The 12,629-nt window shown below is 46.9% G+C and overlaps 1 protein-coding gene across 1 annotated transcript in view; it reads left to right on the forward strand.

Moving 5' to 3' along the window:
* Positions 1 to 7,805: 7,805 nt before the first annotated feature.
* LOC118083809 (stearoyl-CoA desaturase 5) overlaps positions 7,806 to 12,629 on the forward strand; it is a 52,572-nt gene continuing 47,748 nt past the window's right edge. The window contains exon 1 of the mRNA XM_035112705.3: positions 7,806 to 8,180. Within this exon, the coding sequence (XP_034968596.2) occupies positions 7,934 to 8,180 (247 nt within the window). The 5' untranslated portion in view covers positions 7,806 to 7,933. The remainder of the gene's footprint in view (positions 8,181 to 12,629) is intronic.

Consider the following 12,629-nt stretch of genomic DNA (forward strand, 5'->3'; position numbering starts at 1 on the left):
CCTTTACCTTTACCTTACATCTTTGCTTATTGTATTAACCAATCAATAGCTTAACATTCCCTGAACATTGCTCAGCTTATAACAGAACTATACAAGACAAACGTATAATTGTAAAAGCAGCATTAAAACAACCTAAGACAGAAAGAGTTACGTCTCTTTCTGTCTCGTGTTGTTTTAATGCTGCTTTTACAATTGTAAAAGGCATCAAAGAGCAAAACTACCCAGCTTGCAGAGAGTGAGAAAGGTAAAAGAATCTGATTTTTAAAAGCTTATAAGAGTATAAAGATGTTTGCCTGCAGCTGAAAACCTTTATTGAAAGCATCGGGTGAGTCTTGGGACTATAGTGGTGCCTTGCTAGACGAATTTAATTCGTTCCACGGGTCTTTTCTTATAGGGAAAAATTCGTCTAGCGAATCCCATAGGAATGCATTGAATTTTTTTTTTAAAAAAATTTGCCCATAGGAACGCATTACTGTAATTGAATTTCAATGCATTCCTATGGGAAACCGCGATTCGCTAGACGAATTTTTCGTAAAACGAATTCGTCTAGCAAGGCAACCTCCGCTCGAAAAATCCTTTCGTTAAGCGGAAATTTCGTTAAGCAGGGCATTCGTTAAGCGAGGCACCACTGTATATGCTATAAATGAGGGACCACTCCTTTTAAAAAGTCCTTTCTCTTGTTACCAACTATTTGTCAGTTTCCAGGAGCCTCCAGGGATATATGGGTGCTCCAAATTCTGCATTTAAAAGCCTAAAGGAGAGAGAAAAGTTTCAGTGAAAGTTTCCTGGGTGTGGTTCAGGCCTTTTACTGCATTTCTCTTAACTTTTGACATAGCCAGAAATGGGACAGACTTTCCCAGATCCTTACAGCAGCTTTCATCCTAGCTGATGCTGCACAAGTCAGTTTCCACGTTGCAAATTAAAATTCCATATGTGAGCTTGCCAAAAACTCAAAAAGACCCAATTACTAGCAAACGCAAAGCCCCCAGGAATGCTTTGCGCTGATCAGAGCCTCTTGTGCTTTAATGTGGAGAGCCATGCACTGCACCTCTTAAGTCTCTAGCGGGAGATTCCTGTTTCATGTTGATACTTCTCGAATAAACTTCTCGAATCAGCACATAAATCTGAGGAAATCCTGGTTTTCTGCACAAGACTTGTAGATTACCCTGCACTGAGCTACGATTCCGGCAACCTTAACAAGCCACAGCTCCCAATAATTCTTTTTGGGGGGAGTGGAGAGGGGATAGGATTTAAATCTCCGTACACAGTGCTATTCTGTTGGCTGCAATACAAGGTCTCTTTCAAGCCTAATTTCACCTGGGTGAGGGGGTGCTAGATAAGGCGTCTGTGGATGCTAGTCCAGGAACCCATGTACTTGCTTGGTCAGCTCATGCCATAGGCTCCTGTTTCTCCTCCCCCCCTGGGTGTTGCTCATTCATGGACAGGCCTTTCTGCATTTTTTTTAATGCCAGGTGTTTCCCTTCCCCTTTGCTTTCCTCTGGCAGAATATTCTGGAAGGGTCTTTGACAAGCCTAAAAATATTTCTTTCTTTTTTAAAACTCTGTGTTCTCTTTGCTTGTGCAGTTGCCTCCAGGGACCTACCTCATAATTAGCTCATTCATATAATGTTCTTTTCCCCCTCCTTCCCCATGGTATGTTTCATTAAAAGGCCTCCCTATTCCTGGCTTGCCGCCCAACACTATACAGTAAAGCTGGGCAATAAATGGGCAAACCACATGCTGCACTCTATAAAAAGAGAAGGTGGGGAATTGTAGTTTTCACATTCCCAAGCCATTCTACATCAGGAGAGTTGTCTCTAGGCTGAAATCGCAGCTGCAGAGCTACATTTCATAAAGGGGGGAGGCCAGGGGTGGGAATCTTCAACACTGGTGGCCAAATTCAGCCCTCCAAACCTGTCTGTCTGACCCTTGGGACACACCCACCCATAGAATTGTAGAGTTGGAAGGGGCCTTGTCCAACCACCTGCAATGCAGGAATATAAGGTTAAAGGTAAAGGACCCCTGGATGGTTAAGTCCAGACAAAGGCGACTATGGGGTTGCGGCGCTCATCTCACTTTCAGGCTGAGGGAGCTGGTGTTTGTCCACAGCTTTCCAGGCCATGTGGCCAACATGACTAAACCACTTCTGGTGCAACAGAACACCGTGACAGAAACCAAAGCGCGCAGAAACGCCATTTACCTTCCCACCGCAGCAGTACCTATTTATCTACTTGCACTAGCGTACTTTCGAACTGCTAGGTTGGCAGGAGCTGGGACAGAGCAACGGGAGCTCACCCCTTCACGGGGATTCGAACCGCCGACCTGATCAGCAAGCCCAAGAGGCTCAATGGTTTAGACCACAGCTGTCCCATACGGGGATTGAACCTGCAACCGTGGCGTTATCAGCACCACACTAAACAATTGAGCTATCCATGCCCTTGAGCCCCCCCCCCAGCTAGAATGTGTCCTTGAACTCTGCTCATACTTCTTACTTGCCCAGGTGAAGGATAAAGGGGGGCGGTTGTGGAGTGCATGTCAAAACTAGCCTACCGAACAGAGGCAAAATTTGTATTGCGTTGCTCCACCCACTTTTGCCACTGGTCCCGCCCACCACGCACATGTGGCCCTGGGAGAATTGCTCAAAAGTAAGTGTGGCCCTTGGTTGAAAAAGGTGCCCACCCCAAGACAAGCTCTTGTCTACCACCACCTTCCCAATCTTGGCCTGTCTTCTTGCTACTTAATCCATAGTGAAAATAAAGGCTATTGAAGCTCCCAAGTTTTAATAGGTTAATAATGGGTTTCCCAATCTAGTGCCACCCAGATATTTTGGAGTACACCTTCCATCCTGCCTAATGGTTGGCTGTGCTGGATTGGGGCTGATGGAAGGTTCAGTCGAAAATATCTGGGGAATACTGGGGCAATAGCGCCTTCGCTTCAGTTGCCGGCCACATCTATAGATTTAAAGCACTGTGATGCAACTTGCATGAGTTCTGCCAAATAATTCTGGGAGCTGTGGTTTGTTAGGTGCTTCAGAGACCTCTATTCCCCTTCCAAGAGCTACAATTCCCAGGGTGGCTTTATGGCCGATCCCTCTTCACAGGGAACTCTGGAAATGGTATCTCTGAATAAACTACACCTCCCAGAATTCTTTGTGGAAAATCATAACTATTTACAGTGGTATCATAGCATTTTACATGCATGGTTTGATTATTATTATTATGCCCCATCAGAGGAGGACTAAATGTCTACAGCACTTCAGTAGCCAGCTATAAAATTGCAAATTAATAGCAACCACCTACAGTATAGCTGTTGCACCTAATTTCCAAATACCAGGAATATTAGTATTGATCATTACGTTGATCATCTCCCCCCCCCCTTTCTTTCAAGGAGCTCAAGGGAGCATATATGAGTCTCACATGTCCTCATCTGCCCCTAGTATTGTTTTATCCTCTCAAAAATCCTGCGGAAGTGAGGTGGGCTGAGAGTTAAGAACAAGCCCAGGGTCACCCAGTAAATTAAAAGCCAGAAACCAGTTGCCCTTCAGATGTTGCTGGATCACAACTCCCATCATCTGTGTCCATTGGCAATCCTGGATGGGGCTGGTAGGAGTTGGGGTATATCCTCATCTCAGAAGGCCACAGGTTTCCTTCCCGCCCCCACTTCCAGGAAACATTCTGGCTGAGTGGGGATTTGAAACCCAGGCTCCCTAGTCATTGTTCAACACGTGGGCCACAGAATCAGTGTTATCTTAAAACTGTCGCCAACAATAAGGCACGAAAGGAAACCGATTCCGTTAAAACGGCCTTCTCCATCTTGCTTCTTAGCTAGCCCCAGATGAAGCTGTCCTCTAGTTCCAGTGAACTATTTTCTCCCCTCCGCGAATCTGGGTCATCCTTCTGATCTGACACTCATGAACTTGTGTATTAACAAATCCCGCAGCTGGGATATAGAGCGGGAGAGGCGCTGTCTTTTTTCTTTCAGGATAGCTCTGTAATGTGATAGAGGGGATAAAATAAATGAGGCCAGGCCGGCAAACAGTGGTGGATAACATCGTTTTATAGAAGGGGCAGGCTTGAAGGGGAGGAGAGGCATAAATGTTATCTGGGCTTCTGAGTCAAGCTGATTCATTATTGTCCCAATAATAATAGAATGTTGACTGCAAGAGAAACTGGCTTGAGAGGAACTGGAGCTTTCCAGACGAACATTGTTTTATTTATGTGTTGATTTATTTTGTCATTACATTAATATCCTCGTGCCCTTTCCTCCAAGGGCACGAAGGCAGTGGACCTAGTTCTTCCTCTCCCCATTTTATCCTCAGCCAGCATGGTTCATGATTGAATGGGAATTTGAACCCTGGTATCCCAGGTCCTATATGGTTATAAGCTACACAGTCCCTGCCTTTCCCTGGTAGATGCAGATAAGGGGTGGGCCATACATCTTTCTCATAATAAACAAGCAACGGAACCAATCACTGCAGAGCTGCGCCCACCATTGTGAGTTGAAAAGAGGTGGTGATGATGATGCTCCTCCAACTGCTGCCATTGGCTGTGGAGTCGATGACCTGTGATGTCACAAAAGCACATGGCAATTAATATGGCTAACCTGACCCAACAACCTACCCCCCCCCCCCCACTCCACACACAAAGAAGCCACACGGAAATCAACTGAATGCAACCAGCCAAGATAATCGCTCACGTTATCAATAAAAATAAATACATACCTAAACAAAGGGCCTAACCACGTGATGCTGACACACACACCCTACACTAACAATAGGCAATAGAACAAAAAAATACCCCCAACTCTCTCCCCCTATCTTCCCCCAACCATAAGAGATCAATGACAAAAGTGCCTCCCACTGAATGTAAACGAACATTTAGTGTTTGTTTGAAAGTGGAGACATGTCATAGCTGCCAAGTCTCCCGTATTCCCCAGGAAACCCCTGTTTTTCCACCTGTTCCCAGCCGAAAAAATGGATTTTTTTTTGTTTTTTCCCAGTTAATTCTGGCACGACGGCCATTTTGGAACTGGGCGGAGCATGCTCAGAAGCGACTTTTGATGCTGCTCTGCCCAGTTCCCAAATGGCTGCAGCGTGACTTCTGGTGCGGTGGCCATTTTGGAACTGGGCAGAGCAGCATCAAAAGTCACTTCTGAGCATGCTCCACCCAGTTCCAAAATGGCAGCAGCGCTACTTCCGGTCCGATCCCTTATTTTTCAGGCAGGAACATGGCAGGTATGAGACATGTACAGTACCTTTCCCTGTTTCTCTGTTTTGTAACACACACAAAAACTTGAATAAAAGCTAATTTGAAAAAGCACATGGCACCTGAGTGGATATATGAAGGTGTGCTAACGGGGTAAGCCAAGGCTAAAAACTTCTTCCTTTCCAAGGAGAACAGTGGCCAACAGCTTGGTCCTTCCATACTGGTTGGTTTCCTTCCACATGGAGGTGAGGCAGAAGGAGGTAATCCTTCAGCTGTGGGATGCTGTGGAGCACTGAGAAAGCAGGTTGACTTGCTAAGTGAGACTGAAAGCAGCCGATAGCCATGGTCAGAAGCAAATCCATGTCTCTGTTCATTTTTGGGTGATGCGTAAGTGGACCACCACAGTTAACACTGATGAACACACAAAACCACGGTATTCTGCAGGTCATCAGAAGTACAGCCTCATCCAGCCTAGCAACTAGATCAGGCATCCCCAAACTTCAGCCCTCCAGATGTTTTGGACTACAATTCCCATCATCCCCGACCACTGGTCCTGTTAGCTAGGGATCATGGGAGTTGTAGGCCAAAACATGTGGAGGGCCGCAGTTTGGGGATCCTGAACTACCATAGCTATGTGCCTTTTGCCAAACATAACAGCACCTTCAGAGAACGCTTAGAGGGGGAATTTCACCTACCAACTGCAACCCAAAATAAATGTTGCATCTTTCCAGCTGCTGCAGAAAGACTTGTTCTTCTGCGTTCCATTTTATCTTTAGCAATGCTTTCCACCAGTTTTCCCGAGGCAGACGCTATGCTAACCAGCCTACAATTTCCAGGATCCCCTTGGGAACGTTTTTGTAAAAATTGTGTCCTAATGGCGACCTTCCGGTCTTCACGTACAGAGGCCAATCTAAGGGACAAGTTACATATTCTTTTTGCTAAAAGATCAGCAATTTCACATTTGAGCTCTTTTGAGAACTCTTGGGTGGATGACTTCACAGAGGCGTAGAATTGTAGATTTGTCAGTTTTTATTTTGTCAATCGGCCCTAGAGCTTCATCTCTTGTCACAACTAACTGCATCAGTTCTTCATAATCTGCATATTCCTTCTGCATATGCTTTATACATCCCAAGCATATGGCATGGATATGATACTGACTGAAGCAAAACAAAAAACAAAAAAATGTGGTTGATATAGCTGTTCGGCTCCCAACACTGGCACCATTCCTATATAGCTCTCTCTCTCTCTGTGTGTGTGTGTGTGTGTGTGTGTCCGCCCTCCTTATTTTCAATAATAAATTGGAACGCTTGTCAAATGATGCTAAATACCTTCTCCACCCTCAGGCTTTTTAAACTGTGTTTTAAACCCAAACTGTTTCATGCTGTGTCATAATGATCTTATTTTATTTTATTTTATTTATTTTATTTTTGCTGTCTCCTATTCCTTGCTGCTGGTTTCAGTCATGATATATTATATTTGTTTAAGCACAGGTTTGTTTGTAAGCCGCCCAGGGAATAATTATTGATGGGTGGCTACAGAGAGGGTGTAGCTGTGTTCTTAAAAGACTCAGGTCTTCAGCACATGGCACTCATTGGCTGAAAATGTTCCTGTCATATGCTAATGCCTACTTAGAAATATATACCACTCCTAGAGATGCAAATATAGGCCTCTGAGCAAATTTAAGCTGGCGGGTGATTGGGGTCCCAGGAACCATGTAAGCAAGTTCTGTGTGTGTGTGTGTGTGTGTGTGTGTGTGTGTGTGTGTGTTGTATGTATGGGGTTTTGTTTTGTTTTTTCCAAAGGAGAGGAAGGAAATCTGGAGCTTCGCACTAAAGATCCTGGACTTCACCTCCATGACTCTACCCCCTAACAATGGCCCGTCAACTAAAAGCAGCAACGCTAAAATGCACAATTTAAAACAGTGACTAAACTGGGCATAGCTGCCAAGTTTTCCCTTTTCTCGCGAGGAAGCCTATTCAGCATAAGGGAATTTCCCTTTAAAAAAGGGAGAACTTGGCAGCTATGAAACTGGGGTCAACATCTCTTTGAACCCATGGCCAAAGGAAAAGTCCTTTTGTTGTTGCTGCCTGTGCTGAGGGGTTTTAGATACCCACTTAGCAATTTAACAGATTATATATATATCCCACAGCTACCACACAAAGTCCTAAGGGGGGGCCTTTTCTGCAATAGGTTGCCTTTGAACATGCTATATATCAAACGCACCTTTCTTTGTTGGAATGAAGACTATATCTCTCTATTCAGTCTGGCCAATGTGTGACAATAGTAGACAGGGATGCTGTGCATCTCTCCCCCCCCCCCTTTAAGTGCGCCGCATCTGATTCTGATTGGCTGTAGCTATGCAGGTCTTTTCCTCTCCTTCTCTCCCTCCCTCCCTCCCTCCCTCCCTCTCTCCCCCCCATCCTCTGTTGCTGTGCGGAATTTGGCTCCGGAGGAGCAGCATGGACGAGATGCCAGCAACAGATGTTGCCGCTGCCCAGCGACCAGGCTCCCGCCGGTAGACCGTAGCCCCAGAGCAAAGTGCTGGGAAGGGGGACCTTTATTATTATTATTATTATTATTATTATTTAAAAAAAGCAAACTCAGAAGTAAAGGAAGGGAGAGAAACCTGACCCTAAAAGCAAAATAAAAAAGGGGGTGGGGAGAGAAACAAGAGCCAAAGTAAAAGGAAAGAGCATCTCTCCGCGCAGAGCCTCCGTCTGCCCTTCGGCCATGTCCAAGCCCGGAGCCGGCGCCGCCGTCGAGGGAGAGGTCAACATGCCCCCCTCTTCTTCCTCCTCCTCCGGCGAGGGGAGAGATGGCAGCTCCGCGGACTCGGCGCCCGGGAGGAGCCCCGGGAAAGTTGGGCACAAGCAGGAGATCGTCTGGAGGAATGTCATTCTCATGGCCCTGCTGCACGTCGGGGCGGCGTATTCCCTCGTCCTCATCCCCAGAGCGCATCTCTTCACCCTGATGTGGGGTAAGTGTGTCTCCCCCTCTCACTGCCACCTCTCCCCCCCCCCCATCACCGGAGATTTCAGTGTTTTTCCCTTTATACAAGCGATGTTGTTGTTTTGCCTGCCTGTTCCCCAGGGGATTAATTCATAATGCAGGCCTCCTTTTTTGCCCTGTCTGGGTTCCCCACCCCCAGTTGTGTGGGTGTTTTCAATTTTTCTCTTTAAAAAATGATCCATTTCTCGCCCCGTTCGGTGGTTTTGAAAGTTCTGCATCCGCTACACCATCCTAGCTTTGGGTTGCTGTTGTTGTTTTTTTGCAAGATCAAACTCTGTTGATGCATCCAATTGCCACCCCCTGCTTTTGTCCTTTGAACGCATTTCCTAATGTCAAATGTGCTCCCGATTTTGCTACTAGGTGGGTAGGAGCACAGAAATGGAAGGCAGCCCATCCATTAAGCACCTTGCTTGTTTAGACAAAAGAGCGGCTTGTAGGTAAGCCCTGTGCAATAGCTGGTCTTGTGAACGCCCACTTAGAGATTTCACGGTCTCTGCTGGGTGAGATACAGGCTGTAGTAGCAGCTGAGTAGCCCTGGGGTAAAGCAATGGTAACTTATATGTATATAGCTTCTCCTACAAGCATGTGAGTGAGCGGGGTTCTGCGTGTGTTTACGAGGGAGGGGACTCAATGTGTTTGTGTGTCCGTGGGACGCAGAGGAAACTCAATAGGAAAACAGCATTAAAATCACCATGCCAGAAACCGGAGGCCCACAGCAAGTCTGTCACTAAAGACATCCTTCTACTGTTCTTGATGCAAGGTTCAAAATGCAAAGGATTCTTCACAGTGCAAGGAATGGTGGGCGGTGTGCTGATCCTATCGATTCAAGGAATTTAAAAGTAATTTGCATTTAGGACCAGCGTGTTTAAGTTGTCCCATATTTTTGACCCACCAACCTGGATCCAGCTTACTTTATAGGGTCACTTCTGTTATCCTCTGCATGAAAAAAAACACACACAAAAAAATCACGAGCAGGGCTGGAGAAAGAGAGAAGCGCTGTCTAACCAAGGTGCTGGGCCAGTGCAACGATTGAGAATTGTTAGGGCTTAGCATCGCACAGGATCAGGCCATAGTGGTCCCAAATAGATGCATTCCCTGCAGCGACAAAAGATTATTCTCCCACTGCCTTGTGACTCATGCTCTGCCTGGTGTGTTCGCATAGTCTTGCTTCTAATGTATCTTGCACAGAGATACGGTTTGCCTGCTTCTGCTAGAGCTTAAAGTGAGGATTTGGTTTCAGCTAACCGCGGAAGCCATGTTCACCAACAGCACTCTCATCCTTATAGAGCTGACTCTCCCCGCCCCCCGCCCCAACACTAGCAAGCTGCAGAAAGAAAACAGTTTCTCTGTGCATAAGCAGTGTGCTTTTACCCCTTGCCACTGGATTCCTGCAAACAGTTCTCATGCATCTAGGATTATTATTATTTCTTATTCAGACGGTGCTTTATAGATGGATATAAGCACAAATCAGTTCCTGCCCCGAGGAGATTACAGTCAATACTTCTGCACTAGGGAAAGCATCAAAAGGGAGAGAGATGGAGGGAATAAAACAGCCACATAACAGGGCTGTGGTCCAAAACATTGGAGAAGGATGAAGGAAAGAAAACTCAGGTGCATGCATCAGGTTTAGTTATAGTTAAGGATGAGACTTAAGAGGGTCCAGGTGAAAACCTAACAGCAATGGTGGGTTTTATGGAGAAAAATGAAAGGGACAGAACTTCCAGGTGAGTAAGGTCCTTTCCCCAGTGGCTTTGCTCCTGGAAAACTAAGCACAGCCCAATGTCATTTCCTTATGCCTGCAAACAGTTCCCCTTGCAATGCCCTCTGGCGCAATGACACTGTGAGCCTCATCTTACTTGCCTTTCCCCCTCTCCTCCCATTCTCAGCTGTGTTGCTTGATAGTGCAACATTCACCTGGGAGCTTTTCTCGAGCACAGCGGCTCCAGAGCTGCGACACCAGAGGCTGCCCAGTTTAATTTCCAAGCCCTCTTTGTTTCTTCTGAATAGACGTCCCTCACCCGCCCCCTTCCGCTATCACGTGCAGAAATGGTGTAGCCTAGAAAAAGTCTCTTATACTCCAGTGTTTCCAAATGCAAAGACTGACGTTCCATCTTCACGCTGAATGCCTGAGAGGCTATGTTCACCTCAAGTCAGGAACAGTGCTTTTTTAAAAGGAAAGAGTGATAGTCAGTATGACAGCTATACTCTCTCTGCAAATCAATGTCATGTCATTTGAGAGACCTTTTGCTTCTATTCTATTCTATTGGTAGTTGATTAATTTAATTGGTGAACAGAAAGTTGCACATTCCCCCTCTCCAGTAGTGAAGTGCCCTGCAAACTCGCTGTATTTTTTTTAAGGTGGTGGTGGTGAGAGAGAAACAGCTGTTTGGCTTGCTGCAAAACTACTTCCACCAAATCTATTGTGTGGGCTAGATATAAAGGTAAAGGGACCCCTGACCGTTAGGTCCAGTCGTGACTGACTCTGGGGTTGCACGCTCATCTCGCATTATTGGCCGAGGGAGCCAGCGTATAGCTTCCAGGTCATGTGGCCAGCATTACAAAGCCGCTTCTGGTGAACCAGAGCAGCACACGGAAACGCCGTTTACCTTCCCGCTGTAGCGGTTCCTATTTATCTACTTGCATTTTGACGTGCTTTCAAACTGCTAGGTTGGCAGGAGCTGGGACCGAGCAACGGGAGCTTACCCCGTCACAGGGATTCGAACCGCTGACCTTCTGATCAGCAAGCCCTAGGCTCTGTGGTTTAACCCACAGCGCCGTTATTGCCTCCGAATCAGTCCTAGAGGAATGCCTCTGAATCAGTCCTAGAGGAACTGCTCACAACAAAAAGCCTCAGTACCCTCCATTTTACAGATAGAAGAAGCTGAGTCTGTTTGGTGAATCACTCGCTCAAGGAACATCCATCAATATTCTAGCTAAATAGGAATTTGAACTCCAGATCTGGCATAAGGTGTCACTGGCATGGTGACAACACCCAGCTCTGTCTCTCTTTTTCATCTGAGTTAGATGAGGGAAGTGGGAGTATTGAATCAGCGTCTGGGATCAGAAATAGATTGGATGAGAGGCGATAAGCAGCAGCTCAGTCCTGACAAGACAGATGCATTATTTGGTGCTTGTTTTTGTCTAACCAGGAGAGTGATGCTCAGCTTGTTCAGGGACCCTAAAGGACCAAGCTGGTAGCCAGGGAGCGCAGGTAGTTCAGTTTTGTCAAGCAAAAGGCAGGACCCAGCACAATACTGCTTGAGGCAAATGAAAACATGCCCACCACAATCCCAAGTATGGAAGCCAACTAGATTGGCAGCTGAATTTGACTTCAGCTCTGGCAGTAACATTCAAGGGCTAGATGGACTGGATGGAAGCAGAGGAGGGGGGGCACCAGCTGGAGAAGAAGGCTCAGAGCCAGGGATTGGTGTTGTGATGACAATGCATGGTCAGAGGGAGAAGAGGGGGCAGACCGGGAGGAGGAGGTATCAGAAGCCAGAGAGGCAACAGGCTTTAGTGAGCAGAAAGAGGCTAGGACAGAGAGTAGTCCAGAACCAGAGGCAGGAGAGGAGGGGGGCCAGGATACAGAGACGAGGCAGGCTGCTGAAGAATCCAAGGAGGCTCCCCCTCCTGCTGCGACCAGATCCCCTCTCTCCTGGTCTCCCAGAACACAGAGAGGAATGAAGAGGGCGGAGCAACGAGAGAATAGGCGAAGGAGCCTGAGATTGCTTGGGAAGGACCTGGGAGAGGAGGAGCTTTAGAGAGCAGTGGGAAGGCAGGGACCTTCAGTCCTTGCAATTGCCTCACTGGGGCAAGATCTATGGGGAAAGGCCTGCACTGTTTTGGTTTCTTTGAATAAAGCGTTAACTTCGCTGGCCCCAGGTGATTTATTGCTGACTTATGCCTGACTCCTGACACTTACTGAGTGCAGGACAAGTGATGTGGCACACAGAGCTGTCCTCTAACTGAGGGGACAGCGGGAGCGAAGGGAGTGGCTACCACTGCTTCCCCCCCCCCAAGAATCTGCCACCTGAGGCAGTTGTCTCACTCTGCCTAATACTAGGGCCAGCCTTAGGAAGAGGGTCTCTGTGATGTACAGCACTTTTCAGCAGTTAAGGCTGCTACACCCGTCTCTACAGCTCTGTGCAGACCTCCCCATTCGTGGCACAAAGTAGTGTTTCTCAATAGGGAAAACTTTCTTGCTCGTCCTCAACGCGCTGCTTTCGATCCAGAGCAATTCTAGAACTTCCCATCCACAAGGTGGGTGTGGCTACTCGAGACGTATTTGAAAAACCCTCCCCTAAATTAAGCTATTCGCGCATTTCCCTCCCTGCACATGCCCCAGCTGAATGAAGTGGGAGGTAGTCATTGCCACTTTGTTATTCTCCCACCCACAATGTCCTTGGGCAGCTGTGGA

This window comes from Zootoca vivipara, chromosome Z1 (genome assembly GCF_965207765.1).
Source record: "Zootoca vivipara chromosome Z1, rZooViv2.hap1.1, whole genome shotgun sequence".
NCBI classification, from domain to species: Eukaryota; Metazoa; Chordata; class Lepidosauria; order Squamata; family Lacertidae; genus Zootoca; species Zootoca vivipara.